Source organism: Phyllostomus hastatus, unplaced genomic scaffold, assembly GCF_019186645.2.
Source record: "Phyllostomus hastatus isolate PE091 unplaced genomic scaffold, TTU_PhHast_1.1 phas_contig_118, whole genome shotgun sequence".
NCBI lineage: Eukaryota > Metazoa > Chordata > Mammalia > Chiroptera > Phyllostomidae > Phyllostomus > Phyllostomus hastatus.
Window position 1 is genome coordinate 9,384,767 of NW_025333543.1, and position 21,186 is coordinate 9,405,952.

Below are 21,186 nucleotides of genomic sequence, written 5' to 3' on the forward strand. Positions count from 1 at the left end.
GAAATGAAATTGACTCAAATACCATGATGATCTAATTGAATCTAGGAGAAAAATAATTATTTTAAAAGTCTTGGGTCTTAGAGATTTGTGGAGCTATTTATTTTAAGCTGTGTACGCAAATTCACAGGCATGCAAGCTAAGACTAAAACTATCTGAAAAGAGTATTAAAACTATTACTGAAAATATCATGGATCACTGCCATTTAAGTTCTCCTAAACTGCAATAAATTGTTCATGAAATCAGGCAAAACTTCTAACTGAAATTAATCAAGAGAATGACAAAGTAAGAAAAAGAGAGAACTGAGTTGAGGGAGAACAAAGAGATGGGACAGTTGGGAGAGAGACATACAGATGGGACAGACATACCAAATATACACTTTTTGGAGTAACAACTAGGCTTGCAGGCCAGAGCTTCAAATGTGGAAGCTTTCTGATTAGTGCACAAAACAGATAGTCCTAGACATGAAGGGCAACTTTTTGTTCTTTCTCTTTTAGAATCTTCATTTTTTTTTTAAACTCCATGTTCAAAGTTACTTTCCCTAACATTATAATTCTCTATTCTTAAACATCATAGTGTCTGTGTAGCCAGATAGATCTTATGAGTATATAGAGATAATGGTGGGAGCACACACATACACACACGAAGGAATTGAAATAATGTACTAAGAAAACATTGGGGAAAAATAAAAAAAAAATATGAAAAGCTGCTGGGGTATCTCCATGCCATGCCTCTCTTCGAAAGTGAATTAAAACTTTATTCTTGACACTTTATTCTCTTTATGAACTCCTTCACAGGGGAAGGGAAAATGTACATATATTTTTTATATTATATGTACATATTTTATATAAAATATATGTTGTCTTTTGTTGGCACCAAAGATGACAATTAAAAAATATAAAACATAGTATTACTGAAGCAGTTTTAAGTACAAAGGAACATTACTATAACAAGTTAGGTGAATATTGAATTTTCTCTTTCCTCCACTGTCCATAAGCTGACCACATAGCATTTGGACATGAACTACAGTATAGATTACCCAACATATTTTCTCAGTTTATCAGCTGATGTAAACACTTCTACTCTCTTATCTTCAAAAATAGAACTATTTAAAAACTAAAAACACTTTACCTAAAGTTGTAAAAACTAGATAAAGGAAAACACAAACATAGAGAAAATGTTCTGATTTATTGTGAGCATCTGAGAAAAAGTTTTACTGTGCTTGTCATCTCAAATATTTAAACAAAAATTATATTCAGTCAATAATATTCTGATACTATTTTCCCTGTGTACACAGTTTATAAACTACAAGAAATTTATGAGTCATTAGCCAGTTTTCGTCAGAAGATTCGAACCATCCTGCACACTGTATATCTCTTCCCCGAAACTTCCTCCTTTGAGAATTATAGTATTAAGCAAAGTATAGTGCTATTATTGTAATTATAAAGTAACTTTTTAAAATTCTTCTAAAATGAATGGAAACTTGTAGTATATTTAACATCATTTCAAATGATAACATAGTTTTGTTTAGATAAAAGGTTTCCAAAACTGTAAGTCTACTATACCAAATTCTACTGGTCAATTGAAAAATCTACAGTTAACTAAATAGACAGTGCTTTATAGACAGTAAGTCACTTTACTAAAGCAGTTACTATAGAAGATAATCTCAAAGTAGGACTGCTTTCTCCTAATAATCTAAAACCTGAGAGAGATAAGATGTAGATATAGATATTTAGATACAGATATCAATTAAGAACTACAACATAGGGCACTTTGTAATGGATTTCCTCCCCTTCGTCTACTCAAGGATACCCTTCTGCATTATCAACATGTTCAATCCATGAGCTCATTACTAACAGCACTCAGCCTACAAAATCCCATTCCTAAAAGCATCCCCTTTTAGCTCACAGCACGTTTACTATTTGTCTTCAGGAAAACTTCATGAACAGAGTGGCCTAGATTTGCAATTTTTAATTGTTCTCTTTTCATTGTCTCTAGAACCCACTTCAATCAGACTTTTGTCCCCATCACAACACCAAAAGTATAAAAGGTCACCAGTGGTTTTCATAGGACAATGTCAGTAATCACTTCTCCTTCATCTTACTGGACTTCTCAGTTGCATTTGACACATGATCATTCCCTCCATCTTGAAACACTTCCTTCAGTTTCTTCTAAGCTGTCCCTTTTTGTTGGTTCCTTTTCCATTATGGGTTACTGATCCTCAGTTTTTTCACAGTTGTTCTTCACTTTCTGACTTCTACAGTTCTTGGAACTTAACTTTACCTACTGTGGATAGCTTCTAAAGAAGCTGATGCCTTGGCCCCATTCCATTGCATTCTGGGGACAAAGCCTAGAAGCTCTAATTACAAATATGCAGGATGCCAGGGTTGAGAACCCCAGTGCTAGGTGACCTCATCCACTGAACATTCTGAACTCTGATGACTCACACAACGTTCATACCTTTCTTCTGAACTTCACACTCCTCTATCCAACCAACTATCTCATATCATCACTTGGATAGATAACAATCATTTAAATACAACATGTTCAAAAATAAACTCCTGATCTTCCTCCCAGAACCAAACCGTGTTCTTCACTCAGTCTTCCTATCTCTGTTAATGGCAACTCCATGCTTTCAACTGCTAAGGCCAAATAAGTTGCAGTCATCTTTAACTACTGTCTTTATCTCACAGAGCAATCTTGTCCTTCAGTAGAATCTTGCTCTATATGTAACAACATTTCGACAATGCCATCTTGATCCAACCGTATTACCACCCATCTGAATTATGGCAAGAGTCACAGAGCAGGACTCCCTTCTTTGACCTTTGTGTACCTGTAGTCTACTCTCAGCACAAAAAGCAGGTAATGTTTAAAAATGGTAAGTCAGATCATGTAAGTTATCTGCTTAAATCCTGCCATGTGCTTGGTAGTTCACTCAGATCAAAATCAAAATCCTGGCCGATTATTCGATATCCTCTTCACTGTTCAAGTCTTAGAGACATTTGACTTTAAAATAAGATATCTGAAAGCACTCAATGTCTTTGGTTACTTCCCAGAACAAAAGAAGAGGAACAATATTCTGTTTCCATCTTTCTTAAAAACTTTTGTCAGATTCTCAAAGAAGCCCCAAAATGATCAGAATTATTATATAAGAGACTACAACAATTAATCAAAATTCCAATTTATTATAGGTTAAGTCTTAACCCTTTAAGCCTTTTAAGGTGGCCTACTCTTCATAAGCAAACATAAATTTACTTTAAATACATTTTTAAATTAAGCTACTGTTTTCTATTTACTTATCTTTCCTACACTTTTTTTCTAACTCTTTAACTGCTTGTTTACTTATTTATGTTTTATTTCCTTTGGGCCACTACTCTTTTGTGTAAAAGCTTTTATTAAATTCAATTAGGGGCCTTAACAATCTAAAGTATAAGAATCCATCTACTTCCATTAACTTGGAATGGAAGTTAACTTGGAATCTCTAACTTGGAAGTTAACTTGGAATCTCTAACTTAACAAAGTCAGAAATTTGGAACTCAGAATCATAAACGCCTGCCCTATCAATGCCTTACATCTATCCAAATGCAGTAACTACTTCTGGAATGAAGTGAGAGTAGGAGTTGAGATAGGCTTTTAAGTAGTTTTAAAGGTTACATTTCCTTATGCAAAGTGATTCCAAAGAATGACTCTCAGAATTACTCAAAGGCTTCTAAGATTAATCAACCACATAACCCATACAGGGTGGAGTTGTCTAGGTTAACCATTCAGTAAAGGTCCTTTGGTTGCTCAGTTCTCTTGCTTTAACAATAGATGTGAATTTGTAACAAGGTGCAGCCAAGGAGGGGGGGGCCCAAATGGGGATTTGTAATGGGGTCCAGAACTCAGGGTGTTCAGGGAATATTAAGAGAAAAATATATATACAATGTCCTCACCCCCACCAGTTTGAGCTGGGGGATGGGACATATGGAGCAGGGCCATTGAGAGCTGTTTTGCATAGCAACAGCTTTGCAGCTAACCTCTGGCATTGTCATTTAACTATCTATGGCCTTTAACTGGTTTCATAGATATGTTAAATAGTTATGGCCATGCTTTGAAATATGGGGAGGGGAGTGACTTCAACCTAGGATGCAACTGGAAAGCAACTCCCCTTGGTTACAGCACCTTTGTGGGAGCTTGGAGATGATTGGCTCCAAGCCATGGGGCCATGCCTACCCAGACTTATTATGGCAGCCCAGTAAAGCTGGAAGAATACAGGTATGCTGGCAGGTGTAACTGATTGTGAGAGGAGTCAGAAATGGGGCTGCAGAGGAAGATCTGCTCGGGAATTTAAACCCAGGCAAGGCAGCCATACCAAGACAGGACCACACAGCTTTGGAGGAGCTGGAATTCACCACGCAGCTTGGGCAGAGGTTGGGACCACTTGGCTTTGGGTTGCTCCCTTTTGCCATGTGGCTTAGGCAGCAGAAGAGACTTTGCCTGGAAGAAAAGGAGTGAAAGGACTCTTGCTGGTGGGCCATGAGAAGGTGCCACATGGCTTTGGATTAACTGGAAATCATGGTGACGACACAGCTGATGGTGCCAGGAGCATGAATCACAGACTTCTACTTCTTTTCCTGAGATACGGTACCCCGGTCTTGGCAAAGGGGAGAAAGAAGGACTGTGTGCATTTGTGGGTATTCTAAAGAACTTCAGTATTCTAATGAAGACATTAAGTCATTACTCTAAGTCTGTATAACTTTTAAATAAATAATTCCTTTCCTTTTCACCAATCTCTGGCATTGAGAGACGTCTTTCCTCTGGTGGCAGGCAAAGTGAACCTAGTACAGAGAGGGGTGAAACCCCCAGAGAAAAAAGGGGGGTCCTTTTGGTAATAATATATTGTTCACCCCCCCCCCCACCCTGGTCTGTTCTGTAACAAATTCACATGTTTCATTATACTCAACTCTAGATCTCAACTCTAAAGGAATAAGATGCTGGCTCCTCATGAAGGTATCATTATTATCTTCTTAAGATCTTCAAATGCTTTCTCTCTTTCCTGAATCCTTTCCATGCAAATGTAAACACACAAAACTTTCCCACATTAAAACAAAGTAACACAAAACAACCTCCCTAACCCACACTTTCAACCTGGACTCTGGCCTTTCTGGAGCTCCTGTGTTTCCACATAATTCATAACCCACATTTTTCTGGCTACTCCATGAAAAAGGCCCTTAATTAGGTAGCCAAATAATATCCACATTGTTAAATCCAACAAAATCATTTTAGTACTCATCCTGAAACTGTCAATAACATCTGGTGCAGTATCTGATACAGTGTTCTTACAACACTGTCTTCCAGGACATCACCCTCTCCAATCTGTTTCTTCTCTCACCTTTGTTTTCTCTCAGCCTTATATATCTTCTTCTCTCCCCCCTTTGATCTCTCCCCTAGGTGATCTTATCAGTGCCATGGCCTCATTCTGACTTATTTCTGACATCACCTCTGGAGAAAACTCTACTCAAGCTGAACACACATTTCCATCCCACCAAATTTGATGGCCTCCAGTGATCCCTGAGTCATTCAGTTTTCATCCATCCAACCTTTTCTCTTAAATCTCTATTCAGGAAAACTCATTGAGATTCCGTTTTAAATATCCCCTCTATGAGAACAAATATAAATTAGTATGTTTACTTCTAACTTCTTTGTTCAAGGCCCAGTGTGTATTTTCAAATGCTTTTGGATTGCATGTCACCATTTGAAATTGAACAGGTCTAAAATCCAACTCATGGTCAACTTCAAACAATATTCAACGATTCCTCATGACATGCTAATTTCTGTATTTTCCTAGCTAACTGAACTAAAATATTAATGACAGTCCTGCTTAGGATGCATGTCTGACTGCTGCTCCTTTTATTTGGCTTTAGCCCAGGCCTGGGCCTTTCACTCAATCCTGAAACCCCAAAGATTACCTTCAGGATTTCCACTACTGATACTTGGAACAGCTCTTGGTATTGAAAACAAACTCTTATCCTATAGAAGCTTGGCTACTTTATTTACCTATTACTGTTTTACCTAATAAAAGCATCATCTAAACTTTTCATCACTATACAAAACAAAAATTAAAACCTTGGTGTATATTAATAGGGCCTTAAGGTTTGTACAATTCTTTCAATTTCACCTATTATTCTGACACTGGGTTTCTAAACAGTCTCCATACTCTGATGCCCCACACCCGAAAGCTTCCTGGCCAATCTATCTGTATTTCCATTGTTTTATTTCCTCCCCACCCATCTCCTGAGTGAATGCTAAGCTAATATAAATTCTTTGAGCAGTGGCCTAAAACAGTTTGTTTACAAAACAAAGAAATCAAAGGTGGAGTCCATACATAGCTAATAGCATCTATGTCTTCTTCAACATGGCTTGCAAAGCTGTCAGTTATTATCAAAGAAGCACTCTCAGATTTGAGGCATATTAGGAGCTGGAGGTGTTTCTATATTACAAATGTTAAATTATATTTATTTTATAGCCTTGTAAAATCTTTTCTTTGCCCCTCATCAAATGGATGGGTATAAAAATAATTTACTATAAGTCATAAATTATTAGTTAACCTATTTTCCTAAACTCTAAAGGAAGTGTATTTAAATATCTATGTTCAGCCCTAAAGTAAACTTACCACTTATAATATTTTGGATAGATAATTGTTTATTTTTAAGAAAAAATAATTAAATATTTTAAGTAAATAATGGAAAAACTACAAAAAAGATTAAATCAAAGAAGCAATGATTTAAAATTAAAGAATGACTTATACTTTTACATCTACAACTTTGATCATGTCTGCTCTCTACACATATACACACACCCTTCTGTTTGTATTAGTGTTGTTCCATTCAATTTGTTGGCTAGGCAGTTAAATTTATTAAAATCCTCTTTTCCAATGAGCTGGCAAATATTGCATGAGAAAGAATAATTTTTTTTTATTTTTTAACATTTTTTATTGTTGTTCAAGTACAGTTTTCTGCCTTTTCTCCCTCTTTAACTGGAACCTAATCAAGAAAGCAGAATTTTAAACCTATTCTGACATGGATAAAAGGCACTGTGCCTCAGAAAACAGAACAAAACAAAGCATCATCCAAGCAAATTAAGTATTTTGAGGGATGTACCAACATATCTTGCCGAAGTCCCAGAATATTATTCTATCGTCATATCATAAAGTCCTATTATCCTTCCACTAAAATACTAGTGGAAGGATAAAAGTAGTTCCTACTTTTACCATTACAGGCAAAACTGAGAATTTTTAATGGGGAAAATGAATAAGATTTTTTTAAAGATTTTATTTATTTATTTTTTTTAGAGAGAGAAGGGAGGGAGATATATATATAGAGAGAGAAACATCAATGTGCGGCTGCTGGGGGTCATGGCCTGCAACCCAGGGATGTGCCCTGAGTGGGAATCAAACCTGCGACACTGGTTCGCAGCCCGCGCTCAGTCCACTGAGCTACGCCAGCCAGGGCTAAATAAGATTTTTAATACTATGAAAACTAAGAATGAACCATTCAATTTCAATTTCACATTTCTAAAATCATACAAAAATATAGCTGAAACCATATAGAATAATGAGAAAACTTAATGGGGTGATAGGCAGGAGTTCTGAGTTCCAATCCTGCCTCAGTTGAGTTTCATTTTCCCTTTCTTTTAGCTCAAATATTAGCACTGCCTAGTATTTCCCCTACTCTCTCCCTTGAGATAAATTTCAGCCATTTGGAGGCTTCAACTATAATATCTACAGAATGTTAAAGAGTAAGTATTGATGTTTCTATTCCTTATGTGCTTTAACATTTACTGAAAACTTATGATAAGCTAGGCACTAGGCTGTATGCTGAAAATCAAGAGATGAATAAGACAGAGTGTTTGTCTTCACTGAGATTACATTTTAGTGCAGAAAAACAGATGAATTTCAGTTTCATTTCATATGTGGCAGTTATAATAGGGGCAATTTGCCCAAAGTTAGAGCATCAGAATATGATGCCTGAGTTGAGTTCTGAAGAGCAAAGATCAAGAAGGCAAGAAAAATTATGAGAACAATCCAGTCTAAAAAGAAGCAAAGGTATTCAGCTGTTACTTAACCATGTGTGCCAGGAACTCTATGCATTGCAGTAAAGGCACAATTTCAAGATCAAGGAGTTAGGTCAGGGTTTACAGATGATGATAAGAAAAAGCTATAAGGTCAAGAAAATAGATTTTTACCATTTTATACCAGTGATTCTCAAGGAAGAAGGGGGCGAGACATATACTGATCACCTAGTGGGCTTTTCAAACTGTTCTGTACAATTATGGCACAGCCCTTCGAAGGCTGTGCACCCCACCCAGTCTGTCTCCCACAGACCTATGGCTGTCCTCCTCCCTGCTGAGGGTGTGATTGTTTCTATAGGATGTTGTAAAAAAAATGTCTACACTATGAATATAGGGTAAATACACTAAAAAGAAAGGTGAGAGAAGTCTAAAGGAGACAGATAAATATCATACAGGCTAGAAGCCAAGGGAATAGTTTAAAGAAAGGGAATGAGAGAGAACTGGTAAAATCGGAGGGTTGAGCTTAAGTCCCTCCATAGGTTCCGAGGCTTCCTAAAGAACTTGTTAGCATCCAAAGGTCAACAAATCTAAAACCAATTCATTGGTTTTATTTATGGTAACAGTTCTTACATAATTGATCTAAGAAATTTCTACATTATGGAGAGAAAAGAAAATACAATGTATCAAAGACATATAAAGGATACTAAACGATTTAGAGCCCCGGCTGTTGTGGCTCAGTTGGTTGGAGCATCATCCCATAACTGAGAGGTTGTGGGCTTGATTCCTAGTCAGGACACATGCCTAAGTTGTGGGTTCAATCTCTGGTCTGGGCACGGTTTCTTGTGACCCACTGGTCCAAATGTGTACATAGAGGACAGCACATAGAGGAGGCGACCAATCGATGCTTCTCTCTCACATCAATGTTTCTCATTTCCTTCCTCTCGCCCTTTCTCTCTTGAAAAGCAATGAATAATAATAATAATATATGTCCTCTAATGAGAAAAAAAAATGATGTCCTTCTGAAAAGTCATATATACCTGGCTACATAGCTTTGAAATACAGGACATTCCAAGCTGCCCTGGACTGTTTCTTTCTTGCCTTTCCAGTCTTATTTATCCTAATTCAGCTTTTCAGAAACAACAAATAGTTCATGGTTCTCTGAACAAAACACATTATTTCATAAGGTCACTTCAGTCTTGAATGCTTCCCTCAACTCCAACCTAATCTTATCTTTCAGGTCTCTACCCAGGCATTGCCTTCTCCAGAAAGCTAATATTCCTGACCCCTCCCTCTGTGTTCCTTAATGATAATGATGAAAACAGGAGTTAACATTTCAAATATTTCAAATAATGTACTGTCAACTCAAGTACTCTTCACAACAATGCTGTGAAGTAGGTACTAGACCCCATTTTATAGATAGGACACTGAAGCATAAGAAAGTTAAGAAAACTACCCAAAGACACATCACTGGTCAGTGAAACCAACTTTCACAAAGCACACTTGTTCCAGAGTCTACATTCTAATAACTAGCATAACTACTTCTGTGTAATTAAAAAAGTGCCCGATCCTAGATATTGCTATGCATGAAATGTTCCTGACCCTGTTGTTCAACACTTGAGTTCAATGACCTGCTGGGATTGGATATGCACTTCACTATAAATACTGAATCTATCAACATAGAGTGCAAATAATTGAATATTCCTTAAAAAGCACAAAATCTCTTCTAAAAATATATTTGTTGAAACTTAATTTTTACAAAATAATTGGCACACCTAAAATGTGTTAGGATTCGTCATTCCTATGATAAGAAAAGTATGTTAGAATCTAATGAAAACCCTTGGCAATTTCAATGTTGTTGAAGATAAATTATACTGCCCTGGCTGATGAGGCTCCGTGGACTGAATGCCAGCCTGTGAACAAAAAGGTTACGGGTTTGATTCCCAGTCAGGGCACATGCCTGGGTTGTATCCAGGTTCCCAGTTGGGAGCATGTGAGAGGCAACTGATTAATGTATCTCCTGCACATTGATATTTTTGTAACCTTTCTTTCTCCCTCTCTCCTTCTCTCTTTAAAAAGTAAATAAATAAAATATTTTTTATAAAAAGAAAATAAATTATACTATAATCATTTCAAAGGTCAAGAATCTTAAACATTTAGTCTCAAAACTCTTCACCTGGGTGATGCAATGAGAAAAATTATGTATGAAAATATTTAATTAAGAAAAACAAGTAGAAATCTACTAATTTAAAAACCTTTATATTTTCTCACATGGTATTTTTCTCCTCTACTATATAAAATGTACTTTTCAAAAGAACATTTTTTAAATGAATATAAGCACCCATTTACTTTTCAGTGCTAGTTAAAACACTATACTGCTTACTAGCTCCAGGGAAAGTCTATGAAGCTAATATACTGGGCATCACCATAAATTGAAAAATGGAAAAAAAAAATGACTCAGACTCAGTCCAGTCTTTCAATAATTTAGAGTCTAGTAGGAAGGAAAACAAACACTGGGTAGAGGTATAAGAAATGTTTTTAAAAATTTGGATAGAAGGGCTTCAAGAAGGCAAATTTATAGTAATAAGAATATCCCTGCCTCATCCTCAGCTGTAACACCAATATCCAATGTGATGCTGGAATGGCTAGTAAAGTATCCTTTTCTTGGAGGACTTTAAAAAGGCAAAATATCAGTGGTTAGTAGCATAGACTGTGGATTCAGAATTATCTGGGTTTAAATTTCAATTTTATCAATTACCAATTGACTTTGGTGGTTTTAATTAACTTTTTTGTGTCTCAGTTTCCTCATTTAGAATTAGATAATTACATATAGTTCATAGCATTACAGAGCTGCTGGGAGGATTAAATGAGTTCATATGAGCGAAACAGAACAATACCTCATACATAGTATAAATCTAAGTAACTACATGAATCAAGACAGCTTAAAAAAAGAATCTGATAGAGCACATGTCTATGTGTCTATGTGTACTCAAGCCACAGTTAAACATATTATAACATGTCACCAACTCACTGTCTCAATTATGTGGCTGGATCAATCTTTACCTTTGTATATGCAACAGGCCCTTATCTTAGCAGTGTTTTCCAAACATGATCAGCAAAGAAGTTCTTAAGGCTCTTACTGAGGTACTATGAAATGAAGTACTAAATATTAATTCTATCATCTGAACCACAAAATGCCCCTCTACTTGTTGATATTATTTATGTGCAATATGAAGAGCATAACCATGATAACCATTCATTCACAAAAAAACATACGTTGTCAAACTGGGCATGGTCAGCTGATTTTTCAGGTTTTCAGTGAATATTATTTTACTACTTGTTTGCTTATTTTGTTGTAAGAACAGATATAGATGATGAAGAATTAAGAAAAAATTAAAACAAACAAAAAGCATAGAATTGAGAAAATTCTAGCTATCAAATCTCCCCATTGTTATTGCTTTTTAAAAAATAATTTATATCCATTTTTATTAGTGTAACAAATCAAGCTTGTCCAAGACTTGCTGTTCTGAAATATAGTCCTCCTGAAATCCAGATGCTATGTCATCAAAATCATTTCTGCTGTTGCCCTATTCTATTCCACAGGTACTATATTTCTTATCAACCAAGCATCCCACACAGTCTATAAAATAAAAGACCTGTCTATAGAGCAAAGCAGCTTTGCTGTAAAGACAGCATCACAAAATCTTGGAACTGAAACTTACTTTGAAGATTTCTAATCCACACATTCACACCACTTTATAGAAAAAGAAGCCCCAGGGAAACCCAAGGCCCCCAGTTATCTGATGGCAGAGATGAGAATGTTTTTCTTTTCATTTCCCATCTACCAGTTCTATGCCTGTTTTTTTCCCCTGTGTGTTTGTTTGTTTGCTTGTTTAACTACAGTGTATTGCCAAGAAAATAAACTTAACTTTAAAACTGAAAATCAGAAGAAACAAAAAAATTTAGGTCACAACCTTAAAGAGCAGCAAAAATACGAACACATTGGAGAAAATGTGAACTAGGACAATGGAATTTTCATCTAGATTTAAGCACTCAAAATAAAATAAACTTACAACTGGCTAAATTCTATAGCCTAACAGCAAAGTTGGGGATAAGATGCTGTACCGTATTTTTAATCATCTGTGCTTCAAACTTCTCATACCCCCAAAACCCAATCTGCAACAAATTTTGTGATAATATCAGGATTACAAGGACTTCCCTCTTCCATGTCTTTGTGGTGGGCTATCAGTGTGAGTGTGTATGTAAAAAGAAGAAACAAAAAAATGAAGAGAGAGAGGGAGGAGAACAAGAATTACAGAACTTTATTTCATTTATGTACTATTGGTTTTCCTCTTCCTTCCTACATTGCTTAGGAAGCTGCATTCTTACATCAGAAATAAATCCATACATGACATTGAAAGATCGATACATGATATTGAAAGTAAGCAAATAATAACAAACTTTATAAAAATTTCATAAGTAATTTTAAGTTGGATTGATATGTGTTACTATTTTTTATAATAAGTAAATATCAAATGAAAAATAAGAGGATAGGGATATACTAAGTAAATTTAAATGTAAAAAACAAGTGGATTTCAATTGAATTCAATTATTTCACCCAATCACCTGAAAATGAAGATCCTCTAAAGAAAATTGCATTGCCTTCCCAACTCCCTGGAGAGCCAGTTTAGTTAACAGCCTACCTGTGCTTCAGAGATGACCACATATCTAACATGTCAAACTAATTTTAAAGTGTCAATCATGTCCCTTTCAATCTAATTAGTTTGGAAAGTAGTGTCACTGACCTGGAACTACACAGAACATTTATTATCATATCATTTGATCAACCTAACACTTTACCTTAGTTGAATTTGAGCACCTGTACCCAAAATGTAATATCCTTTCTCCTACTCATTACTGCTACCTCTCCATACAATTTTATATTTACAACTCAATTTATCTTTATGAATAAGCATGGCCAACTTCACAGAAGCATCCACAGAATTTCCTTTATTTAAAATTCCATGGCAATTAAAATAGAAAGCAAAGGGAATAAGAAATAAATATACAGCCCTGGCTGGTGTGGCTTAGTGGATTGAGTGCTGGACTGAGAACCAAAGAGTGACCAGTTCAATGACCAGTCAGGGCACATGCTTGTGTTACAGGCCAGGTCCACAGTTGGGGTGACATGAGAGGCAACCACACAGTGATATTTCTTTCCCTATTTTTCCCTACTTCCCATCTATAAATAAATAAATAAAATCTTTTAAAAGATATATATATCTTATCATATATAGATATATATATCTATATATGATGCAATATTTGAGTGTTTTGATGCTTAAGAACTGTTAAAGTGGAGAGAGGAAGAACAGAAGAACATGGATATGTTACGAGAAATTTGGAATCCTAAATATGAGGGAGATTATTCCTTTTTTAATGTAATACAGAAAGCCATTTGTATAAAAAATTAAAAAGTCTAAGTTATAAACACATGTCATGACATGGACTTGTGTTAAAATAAAAAAAAAAACTTTCTTGGATTCATAGTATTTAACCTGACTAATCTGGCCAAGGGCAGGATGAGACAGAGTTGAAGAGGTAATAATTAGTTCCTGAGAGGAGCTAAAGACCAGACCACAGTGAGCTTAGAATGGGGCAAGGTAGCTGAAAGATGCTGGTCAGTCAAGCAACACAGATTACTTGTCCCACTCCTTGGCAAGAAGATAAAAATTACCAAATCTTTTTCTGGTTTTGTTTTGCATATTTAAGAACTGATTTGCAAGCAAGTAATCTTATCTCTGAACCACATAATAACATATTAAACCAGAAACAGGAAAAATATTCCCATACATTCATGTGGCACCACAATGTTGCATTCATATTTTTAAATGTGGTTTTTAAAAAGAAGTAGGTATATATAAACTAATGACTACTCACTGAAGAAGACAATCTAAAAGCAGGATGTCAGCTGCCAATGCTTCTTTTCACAGCCTGTGCTCTCCTTTGGGGATTTAAGCTGCATTTTACCAAATTTCCCTTTTGTCTGACAGATAAGCAAGATTCTTCATTTAAGTTTACTTAATCAAATAATTATTAAATATTAGTGAATAGGATTTTACACATGGTCAAATAAAATATGTATGTATCTCAAACTTACCTTCAGGTGAAGAGCCTGGCTTTTGGGAAAAGACAGCATTTACTTTACTCTTCTTATTGATATCACTATTTACAGACAAGCTGGACTGAATTTTCCTATGCATTTTTTGAGAAACGGGAGCTGAAAATCTTCGACTATCTGCAGATATAGTTTTGGCCCCACGGTGAATTCCATTTCCATTGCTCAGACTTTTGTGGCAGTCCTTTATCTTGTCTATTTCCTCCTCACTTGGTTCCTGTGCTGAAGTTAGAAGCTGAGGCAAGCGCTGAGGTTGGGCTAAGTTAAAAAGCAGGAAAAGTTAATTAGATTAAAAAATAAATTAATATTTTAAAATAAAATACATTCAGTAATAGACTTTTTTGAATTTTACTCATGATGCTAAAAATGAAAGGGGAAAGAAAGTAAAACACTACTAAGTATGTATATAGTAATAATAAACAAAATACATAACATAAATAATAACAAATAAATATAGGGAAAGCATCCTTCCTAAAAGGGAAAATGAGAAAAGGGGTCATCAAAGGTGCCATTATACAGAAATATTTAAAAAAGAGAAAAAAATGTTTTGTTTTTTAATGAAATTGAAGTTAGAAATCCAAAGAAGTAATTTGACACTCATTAAACAGCAAAAGTAGATGATTTTCTATGTATCAGGTCCTCTTATGGATGCCAGAGACACAAAAGTATTATCTCACTATTCCCAATAATGGTAAACTACTGATTTATCTTTTGAAATAAAGGAAAAAGAACAATGGATTGAAGTATCAAAGCTAGGCAATATATAGAAATATTGTGGGGTCCAGTGTTTGATGTTCAATTCCTAGCAGACCCATGGGCCAAAAGCACATTAGTAAGGTTTACTTTAGAGAAGCTTGGTTGAATGTAGAGGCATGATCTTTAGCTGTGTAACTCTTGAGAGTCTCTGTGCTGCTAATAGATTTATTTTCTATTTAAATTAGCTAAAATGGTTTCTGGTTTTGCAGCTAAGAGCTCTAATCTCCCCAAAAAGGGTTACTTTTTTATACTGGTTAAATAATAAGATTATTAAAATCAACATTTATCTTGATTATATAGCTCCTAAGCAATGCTATCGATCAAAGCATTTCAGTTAAAAACAACAGTAATAACAAAAACCATTATTGCCAAAATTTACTTTTATAATCTCCTAGAATTTCCGAATCTAAAACTGCTATATAATTAGTTTTCTTTTCAATTTATAATTATGAACACTTACAAAATGTAAATTAAGTCAAAATACTAAGAACTCTTCAACTTAGAGTCTATTGTATGCAAAACCATATAATGTCTAAAAAGGGACTGATTTTACATGATCTGAGAACTAGCTAAGGCTCAGCATATATTTTTTTTTATAAAGAAGGCAGTTTTCATTTAAGAATGTTTTTAGCACATATTGTTTATGTCTGTTGTTTCATATCCTATGTCTTTTGAAGATAAACATCTTTATATATGAAAATATTCTACTCATGAATGTACAGATTTCAAGGAAAAGACAAACTGATTTTTATACTTAAACAAAAGCATGCTCTCATACCCTTAATACCCAATTTACAAAACCAATACATAAATGTCTCATAGTTTTTAAGTTATTCAATAATAAACAAAGAAAAATTGTCAAAAATTAAATATTTGTGAATAACACCAAGTAATGGTTGTAAAATGTATCAAAACATTTTACTTTTCTCACAACTGCTGATATAAAGATAAAAACGAGAGAAAGGATTACTTCTCTGTTTAAAACATATAGATGCCCTTCATATAACTAGAATTGGCAATCAAGGCATCTGCAACAGATCTATTTCTTATGGGTGAGTAATCTTTTGATCTAGAGATTATTATGCTCTCCTGTAACTTCTTGTATCAACGAGAATGACATCCTAATGACTGCTATTAAACATAAAGCTAGTTATATATATTTATTTAAAGGAATGCCAAAGAAGACAGTTAAACCTAATTTGGTGCTCTTTTCAGAGCACTTTCCAGTAATTTCACCAATAAATGGAACATACTGGGCCAGGTTTTTTTTTTTTCTGAAAAGAATAATTCAAGCAATCTGAGAGCTTGGTTAAGTTGAAATGTCATTGACCAATACCGGGGAGATTTCTTATCAAAAATGTCTTGTCATATTCCGTAATCTGAGATAAATTTAAAATCACTACCTAATAGTTAAACCCCCTCAATACATAAAAATAAAGGTGTTAAAAGACAACTATGTCTTTCCACCAAATTCTTAAAGTGGCAGATCTGACCTTTTTCTACTATAGGCAAATTACTGGGTATGGCTGGAGTGATATTTAAACATATCTGTCATGATTTATCTACATCTCAGTCTTCAAAATGATGTCTATTTATGTTGGCAGATAAACTATAGTACCTTAATTTTTTGTTTCATTGTCACCTAATTATTTTTACTGTAGTTTTATGGTCAGGTAACCAAGTATTATCTCTTCATTCTAGTTTTTTTTTCTTTTTTTTTTAACATTAAAACTTTCCTAGTGATATGATTCTGTCAGATGCATGCAGTACATATGTCAAAACAAAACTGGATAAACCCTAGATATATTGGTTATCTCAAGAGACACTTATTTTAATTTCATCAATAATTATTCATGCATAACACCTGATTCTTACAGTAAAATAACAATTGCCCTTGGCTGGGTGTCTCAGTTGGTTGGAGCACCAACTCATACATCAAAAGGTTGTGGGTCCCATCCCTGGTAAGGGCACATACCTAGGATTCGGATTTGATCCCCAGTAAGGGTGCATTCAGAAAGCAACTGTTTCTCTTCCACATCAGTGTTATTTTTTCTCTCTCTCTCCCTGCCTCTCTTTCTAAAATCAATAAGCACATCCTCAGGTGAGGATTTAAAATAATAACAACTAAAACCAAGTAGGAAGAACGATTTTATTATTTCATAAAGAACAAAAATTCTGACTGACTAAACCATAACTACTTGACTTTAAACAGATTTCTTTTTCTTATTGTGTAAAAGTTGTGTATGGCTTTAAAAAAACATGCTAATATGGGAATGACACAATACTTCTTAAAACACAAGTAATGCCTAGGGACCCTCACTCTCCCTTTAACGATCCACTGCTCTCATTCAGCTGTCTTTCTTTTTTCAAATCTTTACATATGTGACAGCTCTCAAAAGTAGACCATAGACCATCTGGCATTTTCAGAGGTGTAACTTGTGCAAATTCAGCTCTATTGGGAGCATACTGCTATCTTCTGCCTGCGTTATAAAGGGACAATAGAATGTAAAACTTATGGGTTGTTTTGAATTATTCATTTTTTTGCCTGTATATTCAAGAAATTTTACAAACTCTGCATTTTGTACTATATAATCACATGCGTTAGTGATACAAAGAAACTTTTTGACACCTATTTTCCACAGAAAGCTGGCACTTTGTTTGATATGTGAACATTCAGGCTTCTCTTATATCATTCTAAACAGGATGAGTGCTTCTACAAAAGACCCCATTTTGAACTTGCTCTTTATAAGCAAAATAACATATTCTTGATATTCAGTAACAAACGCAATACACATCAAAAATTTAAATACCAGTTATATGAACACTCAGCATCTTCAAACCTGGATAGCATCGGTCACCTGCTTACCATATGTGTAAAGAATTTTTTAAATCGTTGTTCATACAATGCAGCATGATTGTAATTCTAATATCCATAGTGAATAGTTACAAATGACTCAAGAAATACTGTGCTTTCTAGGCTCCATCTGGAAGGAAACCAATAGAATTAGATCTAGCGATTTTCAGTAATAACAATAAATATGGGAGTTATGAGTCAACAGCATAAACTTCTTTTGATAAATTTTTTATATGTGTGATATTGTAGCTTAGTATTAACCATACTTGAAACTACACCTGTTGGAGAAGCAACAAAAGCAACATTTTCATATAGCATATAATCTATTACCATGAGCAATGCATCCACAGTTGCTGGTCTCTTCACATAAATCAGATTTAATAAAATTATAAAAGAATTATTATGCCATTTGGTTCAAATGGTTATTGCACACATATATAAAAAATCAAAATTAAATGCTTAGGATTTAAAATTATCAGTAACAAAATGATCTAAATAGAATATGAGAGTGAGGGTGGGGGCAGGAAATGACTAGAAACTGAATTACACTTCCCAAGGAGAGTTACAGGCTTTGGGTGGGTTCCCAGTAACTCTGCTACTCTATAGTCACTATGAGATAAACATGAACACATATATACACACAATGGTAGTGATTTTATATACACACATATATATTTAAAAGTTTTGCTATATAAATATATATAGTATGCATGTATAAATAAAAGCTTTAAATTACTTCAATATGCACAAATATAATAAAATTATTTTATTTATTGTTGTAAGGTAAATTTAGGCTAATATCAGCTAAAATATATGTGCTAATGGACAGCTCTGTTTATCAGCTTGATGCAAACCTTTCTCAGTGGGCAGACCCTGAGGGGCCCCTGAATTCTAATGCTTACAGTCTGGAAGCTTCTGGCACTTTCTACCTCTGTGTCATTCATTCTACTCCAAAAGACTTCAGAAAAATTTTTATCTACCTCTTGAACATTTTTATTTACCTCTTGAGCTTCTGGACTCTTTTATCATATATTGGATTTTCCATCTTCACTTTATTTACTGTATATATTAATATATTGAAACATATTTTAGAATTGTGACTTTTTTGAACATTGACCAATTTGAGGATACCAATAAAATCTTGTGACTACATGACTGGGAATTTGCAGGATGGAGGGAATTTTCTTGTGATGATATCACACACCTAATAGTATTGCAATAGTAATGCAGTTTTCATCATTGCAAAAGAAATCCTTGGGTAGCAGGGTTTGGAGGCACTTCTTCTTAAAACAAGAGGATAAAACTTTAGAAATTGTTTGGAGAAGAGATTATTTTCTGTATTTAAAAAAAGCATTTAGAAAGTACTTAAACATAATTAATTCGGGCCTAGAGGGGGAGACTGCTAGCTGTTCCACACATCCACTCCCCAAAGTGTTCTGGGCACCAGGCTAACCCATTTCCCAGCCTTCCCTGCAGTTTGGTTCAGCCATGTATCCATGTTAGATCTGAAGTAATGAGAGCAGAAATTTATTTCTGCCACTTTTAATCCTAAACCTTTGGGCATGAGTGTGCCCTCCCCATGCTTTCTTTCTGGCCCTTGGAAACAACATAGCTTTGACCACAAATGAGGGAAATATCTTAAGAGATGCTACAGAAGACAAACAGAAGGAATCTGCATGTCAGTGGGAAGGGGAGCCTCTCACTGATGTAGAATGATCACCTCATACTATTACATAAAAAATAAACTTTTATCTAACCATGGGATTAACACTGGGATTCATTCAGGAAACATTAATAGCTTCTACCAGGGCCTTTTGACAAATATGTATGGTATATATACATGTAAATACTTAAACTACCCATAGCCCAAATGAACCAAAAGTCATTTGGGTACATACCACAAGTACTATGAAAAAAAACCCCAATATATTAATAGCAGGATAAAGACTACCACCAAATCCACAGCCTGTGTTAGAGCTCAGAAAGCAGCAGCTCAGTTTTACAATGCAGAAGCTGATTATCAATGAGGGAGGATGATGCATTATGTAGTTTGGAAGAAAAGTACTCAGCTGTACTCTGCCATTTGAAGAAAACTTTCTAACGCCCTCAACTTTCTCTCCTTACCATGGCTGGGAGGAAGTCAGGTAGGTGGCCAACTATCTCGCTTTGCGCTGGACAAAAGGAGGTGCTGGGGTGCAGAACTTTCAGTTGTGGTATTTTTTTTTAAAGATTTTATTTATTTATTTTTAGAGAGGGAAGGGAGGGAGAAAGAGAGAGAAAGAGAAACATCAATGTGCGGTTGCTGGGGGTCATGGCCTGCAACCCAGGCATTTACCCTGACCGGGAATTGAACCTGCAACACTTTGGTTCACAGCCTGAGCTCAATCCACTGAGCTATGCCAGCCAGGGCTAGAACTTTCAGTTTTAAAACCAGAATAGTCTCAAGCAAACTGGACAAGTTTGTCACTTTTATAAAAGGAGCAATTTGTGCATAATTGTTTTCCTCAAGACACTAGCAACAACAGGTGGTGGGATATACATAGGCTTTAAACAAGACTCACTAGGGTTTGAATTCTAGGGTCAGTATTTCCGAGTTCTGTGAAATTCAGAAACTTATCTCATCTCCCTAGGCATTATGATCATCACTGGCAAATGAGACGAAAAGCTAATACCTTATGGATAAAAGTTGGTTTAACTTACAAGTTCCATCCATGTTTTTCCTTTTCCTTACACTATCCTACCTTAATTTTTTCACATTCTTATCTGATTTACCATTTTCCTTTTATTTTTTATTGCGTTACCAAGGTTTCCCACAATATACCAACCCAAAACTTTTTTTGTAAGTGAGTAAGTTCCAAACAAATACACAAACTACCTTTCAGTTTTTTAAAAAAAATGATGACTTCAAAGAAAAATAAAACAAAAATTTAAAAAAGTGATTGGTATTTTTTCTTCTTTAAAAAGATTTATTTATTTTTAGAGATGGGAAGGGAGGGAGCAAGGGAGAAAAACATCCTTGTGTGTTGCCTCATGCACTCATTCTACTTGGGACCTGATCTGTCTGGCCCGTAACCCAGGCATGTACCCTGACTGGGGATTGAATCAGTGACCCTTTAGTTTGCAGGCCAGCACTCAGTCCACTGAGGTGCACCACCCAGGGCAAGCAGTTGATATTTACTAAAAAGTAATACATGCAAATCTTAAAAAAAAAATACCAGACAGTCAATCAATGAATAACAAAGTTTTTATCATCTCTTCTTCCAGTATAATTTTACTCTAATGTTTGTTTTTATCCTTAAGTGAATGACAAGTTTGGCCTTACTTAATGCCAGCTACTACACACAATAGTTTTCAA

The 21,186-nt window shown here is 35.0% G+C and overlaps 1 protein-coding gene across 4 annotated transcripts in view; it reads right to left on the bottom strand.

Moving 5' to 3' along the window:
- Positions 1-21,186, bottom strand: part of MDFIC (MyoD family inhibitor domain containing) — a 108,308-nt gene that overhangs the window by 31,584 nt on the left and 55,538 nt on the right. For all 4 annotated transcript variants that reach the window (XM_045848076.1, XM_045848051.1, XM_045848060.1 and 1 more), the window contains one exon: positions 14,204-14,479. In XM_045848076.1, the coding sequence (XP_045704032.1) occupies positions 14,204-14,479 (276 nt within the window). The remainder of the gene's footprint in view (positions 1-14,203; positions 14,480-21,186) is intronic.